This window comes from Schistocerca nitens, chromosome 11, assembly GCF_023898315.1.
Source record: "Schistocerca nitens isolate TAMUIC-IGC-003100 chromosome 11, iqSchNite1.1, whole genome shotgun sequence".
Taxonomy (NCBI): domain Eukaryota; kingdom Metazoa; phylum Arthropoda; class Insecta; order Orthoptera; family Acrididae; genus Schistocerca; species Schistocerca nitens.
Window position 1 is genome coordinate 105,945,655 of NC_064624.1, and position 20,634 is coordinate 105,966,288.

The window sequence follows — 20,634 nt, forward strand, 5'->3', positions numbered from 1 at the left end:
CTTAAAAAATTCTGATATGTTCCCCACTGACTTATATTTAAATCTACCCATGACACAGCTTTGCCTTCAAGACATATTTCAAGAAATTTAATTTTTTGACTGTCATTCCTGCCTGATAAAAAACTATCTCTGCTGTTGTGTAGAAAATCCACTGAATGTAAATTGTCTGATGGAAAACTTTTGATAACAGTGTTGGACCATGCAATACCATTGTTTGCATAAAGACTTTGGTTCAGACAAATTTCCTGAACTGCTGAAATTTTTTTATCTAAAGCACTTACTTTAGTTTGCATATTGTTTTTTAGATTAAAAACTTTTTGGTTTAAACTGGCAATATTTTGTTCCATTTATTCTGCTACGCCCTTCCGTTCAACTCTGACATCATAAATATTCTTTGTTTCACTGACTCAGTTACAAACTCATATTCCAAAACAATAATGTTATTTTCTGAATCATCAACTTTTCATTCACATTCTTCACCTCTCTGACAACCCATTTTTTAGCTTTGAAACTTGATTACTAAATTGATCCATCTGATTTTGTACCCTGTCCAACTTGCTATTGTTATATGTCATCATTTCCTCTATTTTTGTCAAATTTAACTGCAAAATATCATTTCCTTACTGTAGCTTTACTAAGTACAACTTCACTTGGTTCAGACATGTCCTGACTGGATCCTACAACTTTCATTTCTACCTCATTCCTTCCTTCATCGCTATTCATTTTGTTTACAAGCACACACATCCACAAACAAATTAACTTCACAGATAGTTTTTACTTATCCTTCCTTTTCGATGTCCATGATTGCAGATGTAAAGTCCTCTTTCATTCAGTCCGATCTGTCATTATTGGTAGCACATCATCACTGTTATTTTTATTTTTTGCTTCATGTGACTGGAAATTTATTCAAACATAAATTGTAAGCAAAGTAAATCACTTTCTTTTCTGCAACAAACTTTATTGTTAGTCAATTAATCTTAGACAATGCCCACACTTGTAATCTATCCCTCCCTTTTATTGTTGCTACTGTCCACAATGGTGGAGTTTTTTCAGAACATTCGAGAGGAGTAAGATTTACAATAAACTTTTTACTTATCTTTTCTTGTACAGTTGGTTCCAGTTCTTCATGTCTAGGGGTCTGATACCTGAAGCTGAAGTTCTCACATATTAGGTTCTCATGGTTCAATTGATCTAAATAATTTTGAAGAATGTCTTTACATAATTTTTGTTTTCACAATAATTTCGTGTCTCACATTTTATTATATCACACTGTCTTTTGAATTTTCAAACAATGGAATTTTCACATTCACAAAGCTGAAATTAAACTGTTCTTCCAAAGTACAAGGTGTACAACTTTGCTTCCACCATTTTTCCCCAACACTTGAGGCTTTTATGAAACAAATTGGTTACACATGTATCATTCAAAGTATTTTCCATCGCTGGCCACTACTTTTTCCCATCTATTGGACAGTGTATGAATCCCGCATCAAAAAAATTGTTCATCTTTTGAAGCAGTCCATGAATGGATCCAATTTGTGACTTCTTCATGAGATCAGAAGTGTTGGTCAGCCAGGCCATGCTCCATTGATCTAAACAGGTGATAGTCAAAGGGAGCAATGTCTCGAAAATATGGTGGGTGGTGTAGTACTTCCCATTGTAACGCTTCCAAGTACATTTTGACCTATTTTGCAATGTGGGGTCGAGCGTTGTCATGCTACAAAATCACTTTATCGTCCCTCTCGCTGTGTTGCGGCCATTTGTCTTTTAATGCTCTGCTCAAACACATTAATGAGCACCTGTGATTGTTTCACTTCCTTTTAACACCTCATAGTACATGACGCCGTACTGGTCCCACCAAATGCAGAGCACGATCTTGGAGCCATGAATATTCGTTTTGGCCGTCGACGTGGAAGCATGGCCAGAATGTCCCCATGATTTTTTGCATTTAGGGTTATCGTAATGAACTCATTTTTCATCCCTGGTCACAATGCGATGCAGAAATCCCTTCCATTTTTGCCTCTGAAGTAACTCTTCACAAACACACAAACTCCGTTCAACGTCTCTTGGTTTCAGCTCACACGGGACCTAAGTTCCTTCTTTTTAAATCATGCCCATAGCCTTGAGATGTTTTGAAGTGGCTTGCTTTGTCACTCTCACTAATTGTGCCAATTCTTCTTGAGTTTGACGTGAGTTTTCACTCAGCAGTGTCTCCAATTCTGCATCTTCAAAAACTTTCTCTCTTCCACCACTATGCTGGTCTATGACGTTAAAATCACCATTCTTGAAGCATTGAAATCACTCATGACATGTTCTTTCACTAATAGCGTCCATACCTTATGTACTTGAGAGCATTTGATGAGACTCAGCTGCTATTTTATTCATATTGAAACAAAACAGTAAAACCTCCCGCAAATGACGAGAATCAGGCACGTAAACTGACATTTTCAATCAAGAACAACTTTATGATGCAGACACAAATCAGCTAATGTTTGAATGAGGTTATGTTGACTGAGGTCCAAAATGGTTCAAATGGCTCTGAGCACTATGGGACTCAACTGCTGTGGTTATCAGTCCCCTAGAACTTAGAACTACTTAAACCTAACTAACCTAAGGACATCACACACATCCATGCCCAAGGCAGGATTCGAACCTGCGACCGTAGCAGTCGCACGGTTCCGGACTGCGCGCCTAGAGACTGAGGTCCAAGTTAACTGCCTGACATCTGCAATTTGTTTCTTTTGATTACTGTTATCACCACCTATCGGCAGATGGCGGAAGCAAAGTTGTACACCTTATACAAAAATACATTCAATCACACCAGAGGTATCCTTAATACTACTTTACTCTGTAATAACAACAATATTCCAAAGCCCATTAAATGTCAGGCATGCAGCCATGCAAATAAAATTTATTCCACTGATATTTCGGCCGTGTATCATCCGGCCATCCTCAGAGTGAGTTGCAAGACTGACAACAAGGTGTCGAGCACAGGGTTATATGCTCCACTGTGGCAGTACTGCACATGTGGCTCACAGATGCTGGTCGGCAGCAAAGACATATCTTACTCACGCACCACCTGTGGCAAAGGTGTACAGACATTTGATTCGGTTATTGATGTATGTTCAGCATCATGACACCGTGACAACTTCTCTGCAGTTTAATTACTCCAAGATTTTTTGGATTCCATGCTTTGTCCAAATTAAAATCATTATCTCTATTTATTAAATTATTAGCTAATCTAATCCCTATAGCTTTCTTGAAGAAAGAATCCCAAAAGGAAGAGGTGGATGTCAAGATCTTCATACCACTGTAGTACATGGAATACTCTGTGTCAGTACAATGTTCGACCACAGCTGACTTGTCTGGTTGTAATAAGCATGTATATCTTCAATGTTTCACACATCTCTCATGAACAGTGTGTGTTGTTTGATCCATGTATGACTTCTCACAATTTTCACAAGGAATCTGATACCCACCCACTGTATGAAGCAAAGCTGAATGAAGCTCCAGTCTTCTTAGGAGGCACGAAGATCAGCTTAACTCAGTGTTTCTCAAGAATATGGCCTATCTTTGAGGAAAGAGCACCAACGTAAGTCAGAACGCACTTGATCTGAAGGAATTACTATCTTCTTCCCCATCACATAAGCGCATCCTAGGCTTTACATTGAATGCTCTGCGAATTTGTTGTGGAGAAAATCCATTCGCTTTAAAAATGCTCTTGGCATATGTGAGCTCTTCTTCCAAATTATCTCTATCAGATATACAGTGCGCCCTGTGCACTAAGGTCTTAGGACACCTATGGTCTGTGAAGGATGCTGGCAGCTACTGGCATGTAGATATAGATTTGCATGTGTTGGTTTATGATATACAGCATGTTCTAATGTGCCATCAACTTTACTGTGAATGACAAAATCCAAAAACGGGAGTCAGCCATCATTCTGTATTTCCATAGTAAATTTGATACTAGCATGGATAGAATTCAAATGCTCAAGAAATTGATGTAATTCGTACATCCCATGTGGCCGTACTACAAATGTGTCATCCACGTACCTTCAGAAGGCCGTTGGTTTAAAACGCAGTATCCAGTGCCTTGTCCTCGAAGTCTTCCATAAATGAATTAGCTACCAGAGGGGAAAGGGAGCTCCCCATAGCAACCCCACCAACCTACTCATAAAATTCGCCACTAAACAGAAATTAAGATGATGAAAGCACGTTGTTGTTGTGGTCTTCAGTCCTGAGACTTGTTTGATGCAGCTCTCCGCACTACTCTATCCTGTGCAAGCTTCTTCATCTCCCAGTACCTACTGCAGCCTACATCCTTCTGAATGTGCTTAGTGTACTCATCTCTTGGTCTCCCTCTACGATTTTTACCCTCCACGCTGCCCTCCAATGCTAAATTTGTGATCCCTTGATGCCTCAGAACATGTCCTACCAACCGATCCCTTCTTCTAGTCAAGTTGTGCCACAAACTTCTCTTCTCCCCAATCCTATCCAACACCTCCTCATTAGTTATGCGATCTACCCACCTTATCTTCAGCATTCTTCTGTAGCACCACATTTCGAAAGCTTCTATTCTCTTCTTGTCCAAACTGGTTATCGTCCATGTTTCACTTCCATACATGGCTACACTCCATACAAATACTTTCAGAAATGACTTCCTGACACTTAAATCAATACTTGATGTTAACAAATTTCTCTTCTTCAGAAGCGCTTTCCTTGCCATTGCCAGTCTACATTTTATATCCTCTCTACTTCAACCATCATCAGTTATTTTGCTCCCCAAATAGCAAAACTCCTTTATTACTTTAAGTGTCTCATTTCCTAATCTAATTCCCTCAGCATCACCCGACTTAATTCGACTACATTCCATTATCCTCGTTTTGCTTTTGTTGATGTTCATCTTATACCCTCCTTTCAAGACACTGTCCATTCCATTCAACTGCTCTTCCAAGTCCTTTGCTGTCTCTGACAGAATTACAATGTCATCAGCGAACCTCAAAGTTTTTATTTCTTCTCCATGGATTTTAATACCTACTCTGAACTTTTCTTTTGTTTCCTTTACTGCTTGCTCAATATACAGACTGTATAACATCGGGGAGGGGCTACAACCATGTCTCACTCCCTTCCCAACCACTGCTTCCCTTTCATGTCCCTTCGACTCTTATAACTGCCATCTGGTTTCTGTACAAATTGTAAATGGCCTTTCGCTCCCTGTATTTTACCCCTGCCACCTTCAGAATTTGAAACAGAGTATTCCAGTCAACATTGTCAAAAGCTTTCTCTAAGTTTACAAATGCTAGAAATGTAGGTTTGCCTTTCCTTAATCTAGCTTCTAAGATAAGTTGTAGGGTCAGTATTGCCTCACGTGTTCCAACATTTCTATGGAATCCAAACTGTTCTTCCCTGAGGTCGGCTTCTACCAGTTTTTCCATTTGTCTGTAAAGAATTCGCATTAGTATTTTGCAGCTGTGACTTATTAAACTGATGGTTCTGTAATTTTCACATCTGTCAACACCTGCTTTCTTTGGGATTGGAATTATTATATTCTTCTTGAAGTCTGAGGGAATTTCGCCAGTCTCATGTATCTTGCTCACCAGATGGTAGAGTTTTGTCAGGACTGGCTCTCCCAAGGCTGTCAGTGGTTCTAATGGAATGTTGTCTACTCCCGGGGCCCTATTTCAACTTAGGCAAGTTCAAATAGCACATATTCAAATAAGGTTGTGATATTCTTATCAAAATGCTGGGTGATAGGAGATAAAGAGTCTTTTAAAGGTATCTTGGTGTACTATGATACCATGTCAAAACTAATGAGCACATCCATACTATTTAGCCTGACATTGCTAAGTCTCTGAATAAATCTTTCTTAAAAGACATCATAGTCGCTGTTGACTGTATAAAATATTTATTGTTACAATTGCAATTTTGGCCTTATGGCCATTTTCAAGTAACACTGCAAAGTTACATTCTGTCAGAATATGAAACTATCTGACATGGGTACATGTCGTCGTCAAAATGCAGCCTTTTGACTGTGAGAGTCCCACAAGATCTGATTGAGTATGGCACTTATTACATTGTAATATGTTGTTAAATATATACGATGTAATAAGTGTCATACTCATCAGATCTTGTGGGAATCTCACAGTCAAAAGGCTGCATTTTGACGTCAACATGTACTCATGTCAGATAGTTTCATATTCTGACAGAATGTAACTTTGCAGTGTTACTTGAAAATGGCCATAAGGCCAAAATTGCAATTGTAACAATAAATATTTTATACAGTCAATGGCGACTATGATGTCTTTTAAGAAATATTATATGACTGTGAATCCCAACCATGAGAAGTTAATGAAATCTCTGAAGAAAATCCCATAGAATTATGAATGTGATGACTACATTTTCCTACCAATGGTTTTAATAAGGAAGCTGAATATTTGGCAGAAAAATATATTGGTGAAACAATAGTGCTCATTAGGCCTCATAGACAAATCCTCTAGCCACTCATCCTTATCCACTTTGTGAACTTTAGGAAGCCCATAAAATGTTGGTGGTACTGCACCTCCCACTTTTAAATTTCTTATGACTTACTTTGGTACTAATGAAGTGTTTAACAAGGCAGCAGTCCTTATTGCCACTATGTTGGTAAGATCTTTGTTAATCTTCCACTTGGCACCAGAACTAAGTAGACCACGTATCTTTTCCTTATAGACTTACTGAGGCAAAAGGACGGTAGCATAACCTTTCTCAGCATGCAGGACGATTGTGTCAGTATCTTCTCACAGCTTTCATATCACAAGTCGCCCTTCCTTGAAAACCTTACTTCTTTGTGGACAATGTTTCGAAATTGCTCGGCAGCTTTCGCATCTGATTTCTTCAGCTGAATCCTCTGATAGGGGTCAGACAGCTTCTTCAGTGGCCCTGATGAAAGATGATATCAGCAAAAATCGCTGTTATTCCATTTACATTTGGACACCATTATTTGTAACTTTAACTGTTTTCAACTAAATATTAGTTTTAACTTCTTGGTGTATTAAAACTTTGCACCAGACTGACTTGAACCCGGGGTCTATGCTTTTCATTTGCATGTATTCTGTCAACTGAGTTGTTCAAGCATAATTCACAACTAGCCCTCACGGCTTTACGTCTGCCAGTCCATCATCTGTTACCATCCAAACTTCACAGAAATTCTCCTTTCAATCTTGCAGTACTATCACTCCTGGAAGAAAAACAGCTAGCTCAGTCGGCAGAGCACTTGCCTGTCAAAGGCAAAGGTCCTGAATTTTTGAGTCCCAGTCTGGCACATAGTTTTCATCTGCCAGGAAGTTTCATATCAGTGCACACTCCACTGTAGAGTGAAAATTCATTCTGGAAACAATCCTCCAGCCTGGGGCTAAGCCATGTCTCTGCAGTGCCCTTTTTTCCAGGAGTGCTAGTCCCACAAGTTTCGCAGAAGAACTTTGGTAAGTTTTGTAAGGTAGGAGGAGAAGTAATGGCAGAAGTAAAGCTGTGAGGGCAGGCTGTAAGTCCTGCTTGGGGAGTTCAGTTGGTAGAGCACTTGCCCATGAAAGGCGAAGCTCCCAAGTTAGAGACATGATCCGGCACACAGTTTCAGTTTGTCAGGAAGTTTCATACCACCATGCACTCCACTGCAGAGTGAAAATTCATTCTTTAAATATTAGTTATTTTAGTGACTCAAGTAACATAAATTATAAATTACATTCTGCTTGTTTTCTGTGACCTATTGTATTTTGTGGGAAAGATTTCCGGTATTTAATCAAAACCAGTTACAGCTATTCACCTAGATACTTGTGGGTGATTCTGTTGAAGTGAATTTATGTTACACTTATGTGTTCCATACATCACGTGTTTCTGTGGGCCTGACAATTGCAGCAATGTTCATTGGTTCAGTGAAGCATTGTTGCAAATGGTGATTGCTAATTGTTCACTCCACTGTATTGCTGTTTCAAGATTTATCTCGTACGTTACAGGAGATAAGCTGCTGGATATCCCATCAGGCACAGGGAGTCATGAACCCACCGAGCATTTTACAGTAATATTCAATACATTTGTAATGATGGCTCTGTTCAATGAAATAAATTCCCGAAAAATCCATGGTCAGATGAATGTATTTTCTGGAATGCTTCAAAATAAAATTTTCTGTGGCATCTGGATTTCAACATTCATAGCTCAAGTAAGTTGAGATTTTGGTTTCTCTGTTACCTATCCATCATTCCTGATTCACAAAAGGAGTTGAGTGTTTGTATAAATAGAGAGTCGTAAAACAATACTTATATAATTCACTCCGAATTACAACCGTGCATAATAAACCCTAAGAAAACTCATGGGAATTTGAATCTAAGTTGTTTGTATGTAATTTCAAAGTTTATGGGGTGCAGTCAAGTTGTTGGGCACAATTTTCATTGCTCACTGTTTGTGCACCAACCACACTGAGAGTGGAACAGACTGTGCACCACCAGAAACTGAAACATCTCAGAAATTTAATAGCAATAAAATTTTTATGTCAAATCTTGTGAACAGTGGATATCACTTTATTCATAGCATTATGTTTAAGAATACTGCTGCTCCAATTTCACCTCCCCATGAAGGTGCAAGCTGGCAGCAGATAAAACCACTCTTCAGCCAAAGAATTTGTGTATTTAATAGAAGTTTTAGAGTATCTGATAAGCAGTTGAAAATAAATTATGTGTTTTGAAATACACTTTGATAGCCAAATTTTATGACTTTTAAAACTTTTTAAATGATTTTTTTATTACAATTAAAATGCAATTACTCATGGTAATAGTACTGTTATGGTGTAACGGTGATGCCATGGTGCATGTACATGTCCATGTTCATGATGGAAATAGGCTGCTGAATATGACTGTGGGGCATTATGGAACTGCATTAACAACTAAAAGTCATTGAGGTGTGAAATGTTACTATGTTGAATTGGCACACTTCAATGCTTCACTTGGTGTCAGTTGATCATTAATGGGTGGTGTGTAAGTTTTAAAGCTCCACCACTGAAAATGTTGTCTGTGGTTCTTTCCCTTGCTAGAATCCTGGAAAAAAAGTAGTTTGTTAATGTCATTAGGCATTGTTGAGTGTGTGTTTGCACAAAAAATACACTTTCTAAGTATTATTATAATCTGTTTATTAGCTAACAATAAGAGCCCTTCGCTACCAATCCATTCAGTGGAAACTGTACATCAACAGCACTTCCCATTCTCACAATATTTGTGATGTATGTTTTACATGATTCACCCTGTATATACAAATGTGCTGATTATTAAAATTTTATCAATTTACATTGTATTCATAAGCAATGTGATAACATGAGTAGAACATCAATCTCTGTTACAATCTTGCAAAAACTGTATTAAGTAATATCTGTTAGTTTCCATTTCTTCATCTACTATACAGTATATTGATTAAAATTAATCTTTAGTATCAGACCCTACAGGTTTCCTCATCTTATAGTACAAATGACATGACAGTATAAATCATTGTCTTTTCCTCGTCTAAGCTTTGGTCAGCTACTCAACTGCAAAGGCTAGCTAATTGCAAATAGTAATCACATTAGTCACAAACTATTTTATAAGCAGGGATTCGGCAGCTGCTGAAGGACATGATAAATGTAAACACCACTAAAAGCTGGTAAAATGTGGTTTTAATTGATCTCAGTACTGTTTTCATTACTTGCAGTTGTATCATCAGCTGCAAACTACATATTTCAGAACTGAAATGTAATTATAAACTGTATTGCAAATTTGTGCTGTTATAGAAATAACATATGAAAATAACATATGAAAATTATTACATTAATCTGTCAAAGGTGAAGCCAGTATTCTTAGTCAAGGTACTGCCATTCTGAGAATGTTGTCAGTTTTTAAAAACAAAGGTTAGCTAGGAAGGCGATCCATGTAATACCATCAAATAATGTTACCAGTTAGATCAAACCAATATGCTGGCCATTCATTGCATGTGCAGATATGTATAAGAAAAAGGAACTGTGCTGAAGGCTAAAACCAATTTCAAAGTTATATCCCCCTAAGTAGTTAATGGTGGAGATAGTGCAACACAGTAGAATAAACTTGGCACATTACATTCTTAACAATCTCAAACCAGGCACAAAAAGTGCAATTTGCAAAAGTAGGCCCTGTCTTCATTGGCCTCCAGGAAACACTTGACTGCTGCATTAAGTAATAACCGTCATGTGGACACTCAGTCGCAATGTACACATGACTAAGAACACTGGGTTACTCCCTGACATTAAAAATATAATAATGAACATTCTTTCTTGTATATAGTTAACCATACAAGCAATCAATGTTTGTCATAATATTTTGATGCTTTAAGTCCAACTGACACAACGTGTTATGTATGCTGTCTTTCTTTGTATATAGAAACTTCCACTTCTTCCAATATATTCAAAACCTGGACTCTTTCTTTTCTATGAAGAATCACAAGGTTTTTGGCAAGATTTGTGGTACTATGCCTATCTTCCCACAGGTGTGAGATTAATGCAGATTTGTAATTTGTTGACCATGTTAAAGATCATCATAACTTTCAATTATTTTAGATTTGGAAATGAATTTTATTTGCAAGAGGAAGGTTTGGCTATGGAATCATCACTCACCTATTGCTTGACTAATATTTTCATGGCCTATTTTGAATGAGACTTTATGACAAAATTTCCTCAACTTGCAGATAGACTACTTCTGCGGAATAAATATGTGGACAGTGTGTTCAGTTATATGGTGCCAGCCTCATAAATGTGATCAGTTTACATTGGATTTAAACAGTCTGTATAAAAAATACAGTTCACTTTACAACATGCAGAGGATGGCACTTTGTGATTTTTCAGTGTCTCACTGACTTTAAAAAATGAAAAAAAAATCAGTTTTGACAGCAGGCTTGATTATTCATAAAGATTTATGCCACCAACTTAAGCACAAATGTGTTGCATTTTGTGCTATGCTGAATCATATATATGAAGTTCCCTTTCAGAAGATGCCTAAAGTGAAGAATGTGCACTCATATAATACACTGCTAATCAAACAAAGGAAAATCCAGGATGGAATGTAACAATATAATGAGAAGGAAAGTTGTCACTCACTATATATCAGAGATGCTGAGTTGCAGTAATCAAAATGGATATGAAGTAGATTTTATTAACGCAATTAGTAAGGGTATATTAAAAAAAGAAAATTGTTGTCTCCATTGTGAGATCTAGGTGGGATGATATAATACTTCAGTGAACTGATCAGACTAATGAAGCAGTATTTTTTAGTACAACTACCATATTTAGGTTCCATCTTAGAGAAAATTGCCTGTTGTATGGTACACAGAGAATGAATTTACATTTGCACAGCACTCGAAACAACTGCATGCTTGATATACCATATTCTAGGCTGTCACTGACACACAATAGTCACAAACACCTAAGTCTGAAGTTATGTAATAAACTGCCACAACCTGTTGAAACTTTCACTCTCTTTAAATTTAAGGAGGTGTTAGACACATGGTTCGAAAATAAAGCATACTACCCAATTGAAGACTATCTTGGAAGTAATATGGAAGGAATGTATAAACAATGAAATAAAGTAACTGTCATTAATGAAATGTATAAAACCGTATAATTAATTCTTGAATGTAAACTGTATAATGATTATTGCTGAAATTGTCTGATTAGTAAGAAGTTTATGTATTTATGTATATGTAAAATGATGTTGTGAGTGAAATGTACAAATTACTAACTACTAAAATGATGTATGTATATGTATGCATAATGTATAATGTAAAAATTAGTAACAACTATACTTTTATGAAATATGTAAAATGTATTTTGACGAATCCAATTGTGTGGTAAACATGCTGAACGGCTAATAAATAAACATATACACATATCCAAAACATTGTTCCTGTGTATTTCATTTCTTCTAACATGAGAGGAAATAGTTGACATAAAGAAAGTGCTTCCTGTAACAAGTATAATGCGGCAAGTGTTTACTGTACTACATGCAATGATTTCCTCAAAAAATACACAGGAAAAGCTCATAGGTCCATCAGTAAGAGGTTCCAGGAACATCTTAATTGAACAGAATTGAAATCTGCATTAACCTTGCACTTATGAGAAGATGGGCATGGTATCACAAATCTAGCTGAAAATATTGTAATCCTCCATAGAAAAGAAAAAGGCCAGGCTTTGAATCTATTGCAAGAAGTGGAAACTTGTAGATACAAAAAACATAATGTGTAGAACACATTGAACAGTCAGCTGCACTTAAAGCATCATAATATTCTGACAAACTGTGCTTGTTTGCACAATTAACTAACAAGAAAGAGTATTCAGTATTATATTTTTAATGTAAGGGAGCAACCCAGTACTCTCAGTCACATGTGCAATGTGACACAGCATCCACGTGATGGTTATTATTTACCTTGGCAGTTAGTGTTTCCTGGTGTCTGGTGAAGGCAGGGCTTACTTTTGCAAGCTGCACTTTCCATGTGTGGTTTGAGATGGATAAGAATGCATTGCACCTTGTTTATTCTACTTTGTACCTACCGTGTTTCATCCTTTCCACCACCAATTATACTATGAGTTTTATCTTCAAAATTGGTTTTAGCCTTCAACACTGTTAATTTTTCCTATAGATACTTGCACATGCAATGAATGGCCAGTTTATTGGTCTGATCTACCTGGTAACATTATTAGATGTTATTACATGGACCACCTTCTCAATTTTTCTTTGTTGTCTACTTTTAGAGTTCCATACCTCATCCAGTAACAACGAAGTCCTTATAGGATCACTTTGTTGTCTGTCTGCCAAAAACCTTTTTTCTCAGGATTGGGTGGACGTAAAAAGTTGAAATTTAATCTCTGTGTGTCCATCTTTTTAGCGATGGTCATGGGACTTGGCTGTTCAATTGATAATATCCAATTAAACACTGTTCATCCGTCAATTTTCAACCTTATTTTATTAGGCAGCCAGTTTCTGCACTTTATTACACCATCAATCAGCCCATGATGTTTGAAGTGGTCACCGTAGTAAGTAGATATCTAATGATAGCATTATTGCTGCCCCTGCTTCGATCACAAGCGAGGTAGATTGTTCCTATGCATCGGTCAGAGGTCTGAAGATGGCATAATAAAGCACTGAAACTGGTTGCCTTATAAGATGAGGTTGAAAATTGACAGCTGAATGATGTTTAATTTGACATCATCAGTTGAAATTTGTGACACATTATAAGGTCTATAGTCACATGACAGTGTAATAAATGTAAGCTTTTAAGTCAGTGCAATCAAAAGATATGTCCATTTATGTCACATATTTTGATACACAGAAACTTGCTCATTCAAACCTGTTGGGTATTTCCAGGCGAACTAGAATCATGAAATGTGTGTGACAGGGAGCAAGGTTTCACAGTACAAGTAAGGCAAAAAAATCAGAAAATTTTAAATTTGTAATTATGTCACACAAAAAAATATTTATTTTGTCATTTTTATCCAACTTCAGATTTAAAATTAAAATTCAAACAATCTTGAATATCTAGTAATTACCAGGACTGATATCTTGCCAGTATCAACGTTGATAACTGGCAAAAGTTGTAAAGATTCTCAATTCCCGGGATGGGTGAGTTGTCCTTATATGCACTGAGGGTAAGTAACCCTCAGTGCATGAGTCATACTCACAATTTTTTTAAAATAATATTGACTCTGTTCCCAGAATGTTAAGATCATTACTAAGAATGTTGATCTCAGCTATGAAGGATTAATTTAATAAATTTAGTGAGTATAAGTCTTCAAATAATCTTTCTATAATAGCTCAAATTTGCAGTACAGTTTATAATTATATTTCATTTCTTAAATATTTAGGTTTCAGCTGTAAACCATGAAACTGGTAGTATAGTTGTCAGCAGTATTTTCTTTCATCAGTCACATTACTGCTTTATAATTATTAAAGGTCATGTTGTTTAAGCAGTGACAAGTGGTTTTTCTTATTTTACTATGTGTTCTGATGATAGGTCAAGCTTAGTTTGAAGTTTAATGCAATTAGATAGACAAAAAATCTACTCACCAAGTGGCAACACACACAAAAGAACCCTTCTGCCTGAAGAAGGAACCACTGGCTCTGTAAGCTTGCCCAGTAATAACCTTCTTTTATGTGTGTGTTCTGCTGCTGTTTGGTGAGTAGTTTTTTTATCTATCCAATTACATTATTAATTAATAGACGGAAACATTCCACATGGGAAAAATATATCTAAATATATGTCTGCTTGTGTCTGTATATGTGTGGATGGATATGTGTGTGTGTGCGAGTGTATACCCGTCCTTTCTTCCCCCTAAGGTAAGTCTTTCCGCTCCCGGGATTGGAATGACTCCTTACCCTCTCCCTTAAAACGCACATCCTTTCGTCTTTCCCTCTTTCCTGATGAGGCAACAGTTTGTTGCGAAAGCTTGAATTTTGTGTGTATGGTTGTGTTTGTTTGTGTGTCTATCGACGTGCCAATTACATTGTTATATGAATATAATAGAGAGAAACATTCCACGTGGGAAAAATATATCTAAAAACAAAGATGATGTAACTTACCAAACGAAAGCATTGGTATGTTGATAGAGACACTGTTGTTGTTGTGGTCTTCAGTCCTGAGACTGGTTTGATGCAGCTCTCCATGCTACTCTATCCTGTGCAAGCTTCTTCATCTCCCAGTACTTACTGCAACCTACATCCTTCTTAATCTGCTTAGTGTATTCATCTCTTGGTCTCCCTCTACGATTTTTACCCTCCACGCTGCCCTCCAATGCTAAATTTGTTATCCCTTGATGCCTCAAAACATGTCCTACCAACCGATCCCTTCTTCTTGTCAAGTTGTGCCACAAACTTCTCTTCTCCCCAATCCTATCCAATACCTCCTCATTAGTTATGTGATCTACCCACCTTACCTTCAGCATTCTTCTGTAGCACCACATTTCGAAAGCTTCTATTCTCTTCTTATCCAAACTAGTTATCGTCCATGTCTCACCTCCATACATGGCTACACTCCATACAAATACTTTCAGAAACGACTTCCTGACACCTAAATCTATACTCGATGTTAACAAATTTCTCTTCTTGAGAAACGCTTTCCTTGCCATTGCCAGTCTACATTTTATATCCTCTCTACTTCGACCATCATCGGTTATTTTACTCCCTAAATAGCAAAACTCCTTTACTACTTTAAGTGTCTCATTTCCTAATCTAATTCCCTCAGCATCACCCGACTTAATTTGACTACATTCCATTATCCTCGTTTTGCTATTGTTGATGTTCATCTTATATCCTCGTTTCAAGACACTGTCCATTCCGTTCAACTGCTCTTCCAAGTCCTTTGCTGTCTCTGACAGAATTACAATGTCATCGGCGAACCTCAAAGTTTTTACTTCTTCTCCATGAATTTTAATACGTACTCCGAATTTTTCTTTTGTTTCCTTTACTGCTTGCTCAATATACAGATTGAATAACATCGGGGAGAGGCTACAACCCTGTCTCACTCCCTTCCCAACCACTGCTTCCCTTTCATGCCCCTCGACTCTTATAACTGCCATCTGGTTTCTGTACAAATTGTAAATAGCCTTTCGCTCCCTGTATTTTACCCCTGCCACCTTTAGAATTTGAAAGAGAGTATTCCAGTCAACTTTGTCAAAAGCTTTCTCTAAGTCTACAAATGCTAGAAACGTAGGTTTGCCTTTTCTTAATCTTTGTTCCAAGATAAGTCGTAAGGTCAGTATTGCCTCACGTGTTCCAACATTTCTACGGAATCCAAACTGATCTTCCCCGAGGTCGGCTTCTACCAGTTTTTCCACTCGTCTGTAAAGAATTCGCGTTAGTATTTTGCAGCTGTGACTTATTAAACTGATAGTTCGGTAATTTTCACATCTGTCAACACCTGCTTTCTTTGGGATTGGAATTATTATATTCTTCTTGAAGTCTGAGGGTATTTCGCCTGTCTCATACATCGTGCTCACCAGATGGTAGAGTTTTGTCATGACTGGCTCTCCCGAGGCCATCAGTAGTTCTAATGGAATGTTGTCTACTCCCAGGGCCTTGTTTCGACTCAGGTCTTTCAGTGCGCTGTCAAACTCTTCATGCAGTATCTTATCTCCCATTTCGTCTTCATCTACATCCTCTTCCATTTCCATAATATTGTCCTCAAGTACATCGCCCTTGTATAAACCCTCTATATACTCCTTCCACCTTTCTGCCTTCCCTTCTTTGCTTAGAACTGGGTTTCCATCTGAGCTCTTGATATTCATACAAGTGGTTCTCTTCTCTCCAAAGGTCTCTTTAATTTTCCTGTAGGCAGTATCTATCTTACCCCTAGTGAGACAGGCCTCTACATCCTTACATTTGTCCTCTAGCCATCCCTGCTTAGCCATTTTGCACTTCCTGTCGATTTCATTTTTGAGACGTTTGTATTCCTTTTTGCCTGCTTCATTTACTGCATTTTTATATTTTCTCCTTTCATCAATTAAATTCAATATTTCTTCTGTTACCCAAGGATTTCTATTAGCCCTCGTCTTTTTACCTACTTGATCGTCTGCTGCCTTCACCACTTCATCCCTCAGAGCTACCCATTCTTCTTCTACTGTATTTCTTTCCCCTATTCCTGTCAATTGTTCCCTTATGCTCTCCCTGAAACTCTGTACAACCTCTGGTTCTTTCAGTTTATCCAGGTCCCATCTCCTTAAATTCCCACCTTTTTGCAGTTTCTTCAGTTTCAATCTGCAGTTCATAACCAATAGATTGTGGTCAGAATCCACATCTGCCCCAGGAAATGTCTTACAATTTAAAACCTGGTTCCTAAATCTCTGTCTTACCATTATATAATCTATCTGAAACCTGTCAGTATCTCCAGGCTTCTTCCATGTATACAGCCTCCTTTCATGATTCTTGAACCAAGTGTTAGCTATGATTAAGTTATGCTCTGTGCAAAATTCTACAAGGCGGCTTCCTCTTTCATTCCTTCCCCCCAATCCATATTCACCTACTATGTTTCCTTCTCTCCCTTTTCCTACTCACGAATTCCAGTCACCCATGACTATTAAATTTTCGTCTCCCTTCACTACCTGAATAATTTCTTTTATCTCGTCATACATTTCATCTATTTCTTCATCATCTGCAGAGCTAGTTGGCATATAAACTTGTACTACTGTAGTAGGCATGGGCTTCGTATCTATCTTGGCCACAATAATGCGTTCACTATGCTGTTTGTAGTAGCTAACCCGCACTCCTATTTTTTTATTCATTATTAAACCTACTCCTGCATTACCCCTATTTGATTTTGTATTTATAACCCTGTAATCACCTGACCAAAAGTCTTGTTCCTCCTGCCACCGAACTTCACTAATTCCCACTATATCTAACTTTAACCTATCCATTTCCCTTTTCAAATTTTCTAACCTACCTGCCCGATTAAGTGATCTGACATTCCACGCTCCGATCCGTAGAACGCTGGTTTTCTTTCTCCTGATAACGACGTCCTCTTGAGTAGTCCCCGCCCGGAGATCCGAATGGGGGACTATTTTACCTCCGGAATATTTTACCCAAGAGGACGCCATCATCATTTAATCATACAGTAGAGCTGCATGTCCTCGGGAAAAATTACGGCTGTAGTTTCCCCTTGCTTTCAGCCATTCGCAGTACCAGCACAGCAAGGCCGTTTTGGTTAATGTTACAAGGCCAGATCAGTCAATCATCCAGACTGTTGCCCTTGCAACTACTGAAAAGGCTGCTGCCCCTCTTCAGGAACCACATGTTTGTCTGGCCTCTCAACAGATACCCCTCCGTTGTGGTTGCACCTACGGTATGGCCATCTGTATCGCTGAGGCACGCAAGCCTCCCCACCAACGGCAAGGTCCATGGTTCATGGGGGGGGATAGAGACACTAACAAACACAAACACACACACAAAATTCAAGCTTTCGCAACCCACACTTCCTTCATCAGGAAAGAGGAAAGGAGAGGGAAAGACGAAAGGATGTGGGTTTTAAGGGAGAGGGTTTTTTTTAGGGGGAAAAAGGGACAGGTATATATATATATATATATATATATATATATATATATATATATATATATATATATATATATATATAGTGATGAGACTTACCAAACAAAAGCGCTGGCAGGTCGATAGACACACAAACATACACACAAAATTCAAGCTTTCGCAACAAACGGTTGCTTCGTCAGGAAAGAGGGAAGGAGAGGGAAAGATGAAAGGAAGTGGGTTTTAAGGGAGAGGGTAAGGAGTCATTCCAATCCCGGGAGCGGAAAGACTTACCTTAGGGGGAAAAAAGGACATGTATACACTCGCACACACACACATATCCATCCGCATATACACAGACACAAGCAGACATTTGTAAAGGCAAAGAGTTTGGGCAGAGACTTCAGTCGAGGCGGAAGTACAGAGGCAGAGGTGATGTTGAAAGACAGGTGAGGTACGAGCAGCGGCAAATAGAAATTGGAGATTAGCGGAGATTGAGGCCTGGCGGATAGCGAGAAGAGAGGATATGCTGAAGGGCAAGTTCCCACCTCCGGAGTTCTGACAGGTTAGTGTTAGTGGGAAGTATCCAGATAACCCGGACAGTGTAACACTGTGCCAAGATGTGCTGGCCGTGCACCAAGGCATGTTTAGCCACAGGGTGATCCTCATTACCAACAAACACTGTCTGCCTGTGTCCATTCATGCGAATGGACAGTTTGTTGCTGGTCATTCCCACATAGAAGGCTTCACAGTGTAGGCAGGTCAGTTGGTAAATCACGTGGGTGCTTTCACACGTGGCTCTGCCTTTGATCGTGTACACCTTCCGGGTTACAGGACTGGAGTAGGTGGTGGTGGGAGGGTGCATGGGACAGGTTTTACACCGGGGGCGGTTACAAGGGTAGGAGCCAGAGGGTAGGGAAGGAGGTTTGGGGATTTCATAGGGATGAACTAATAGGTTACGAAGGTTAGGTGGACGGCGGAAAGACACTCTAGGTGGAGTGGGGAGGACTTCATGAAGGATGGATCTCATTTCAGGGCAGGATTTGAGGAAGTCGTATCCCTACTGGAGAGCCACATTCAGAATCTGATCCAGTCCCGGAAAGTATCCTGTCACAAGTGGGGCACTTTTGGAGTTCTTCTGTGGAAGGTTCCGGGTTTGAGGCGATGAGGAAGTGGCTCTGGTTATTTGCTTCTGTACCAGGTCGGGAGGGTAGTTACGGGATGCGAAAGCTGTTTTCAGGTTGTTGGTGTAATGGTTCAAGGATTCCGGACTGGAGCAGATTCGTTTGCCACGAAGACCTAGGCTGTAGGGAAGGGACCGTTTGATGTGGAATGGGTGGCAGCTGTCATAATGGAGGTACTGTTGCTTGTTGGTGGGTTTGATGTGGACGGACGTGTGAAGCTGGCCATTGGACAGGTGGAGATCAACGTCAAGGAAAGTGGCATGGGATTTAGAGTAGGACCAGGTGAATCTGATGGAACCAAAGTAGTTGAGGTTGGAGAGGAAATTCTGGAGTTCTTCTTCACTGTGAGTCCAGATCATGAAAATGTCATCAATAAATCTGTACCAAACTTTGGGTTGGCAGGCCTGGGTAACCAAGAAGGCTTCCTCTAAGCGACCCATGAATAGGTTGGCGTACGAGGGGGCCATCCTGGTACCCATGGCTGTTCCCTTTAATTGTTGGTATGTCTGGCCTTCAAAAGTGAAGAAGTTGTGGGTCAGGATGAAGCTTGCTAAGGTGATGAGGAAAGAGGTTTTAGGTAGGGTGGCAGGTGATCGGCGTGAAAGGAAGTGCTCCATCGCAGCGAGGCCCTGGACATGCGGAATATTTGTGTATAAGGAAGTGGCATCAATGGTTACAAGGATAGTTTCCGGGGGTAACAGACTGGGTAGGGATTCCAGGCGTTCGAGAAAGTGGTTGGTGTCTTTGATGAAGGATGGGAGACTGCATGTGATGGGTTGAAGGTGTTGATCTACGTAGGCAGAGATGCGTTCTGTGGGGGCTTGGTAACCAGCTACAATGGGACGGCCGGGATGATTGGGTTTGTGAATTTTAGGAAGAAGGTAGAAGGTAGGGGTGCGGGGTGTTGGTGGGGTCAGGAGGTTGACGGAGTCAAGTGAAAGGTTTTGTAGGGGGCCTAAGGTTCTGAGGATTCCTTGAAGCTCCGCCTGGACATCAGGAATGGGATTACCTTGGCAAACTTTGTAAGTAGTGTTGTCTGAAAGCTGACGCAGTCCCTCAGCCACATACTCCCGACGATCAAGTACCACAGTCGTGGAACCCTTGTCAGCCGGAAGAATGACGATGGATTGGTCAGCCTTCAGATCACGGATAGCCTGGGCTTCAGCAGTGGTGATGTTGGGAGTAGGATTAAGGTTTTTTAAGAAGGATTGAGAGGCAAGGCTGGAAGTCAGAAATTCCTGGAAGGTTAGGAGAGGGTGATTTTGAGGAAGAGGAGGTGGGTCCCGCTGTGACGGAGGACGGAACTGTTCCAGGCAGGGTTCAATTTGGATAGTGTCTTGGGGAGTTGGATCATTAGGAGTAGGATTAGGATCATTTTTCTTCGTGGCAAAGTGATATTTCCATCAGAGAGTACGGGTGTAGGA

At 39.2% G+C, this 20,634-nt stretch overlaps 1 protein-coding gene across 1 annotated transcript in view; it reads left to right on the top strand.

The window, feature by feature from the left end:
- The window catches only part of LOC126213343 (plasma membrane calcium-transporting ATPase 3-like), a 548,976-nt gene that overhangs the window by 458,610 nt on the left and 69,732 nt on the right, over positions 1–20,634 (top strand). Inside the window, exon 19 of the mRNA XM_049941041.1 lies at positions 7,986–8,188. Within this exon, the coding sequence (XP_049796998.1) occupies positions 7,986–8,188 (203 nt within the window). The remainder of the gene's footprint in view (positions 1–7,985; positions 8,189–20,634) is intronic.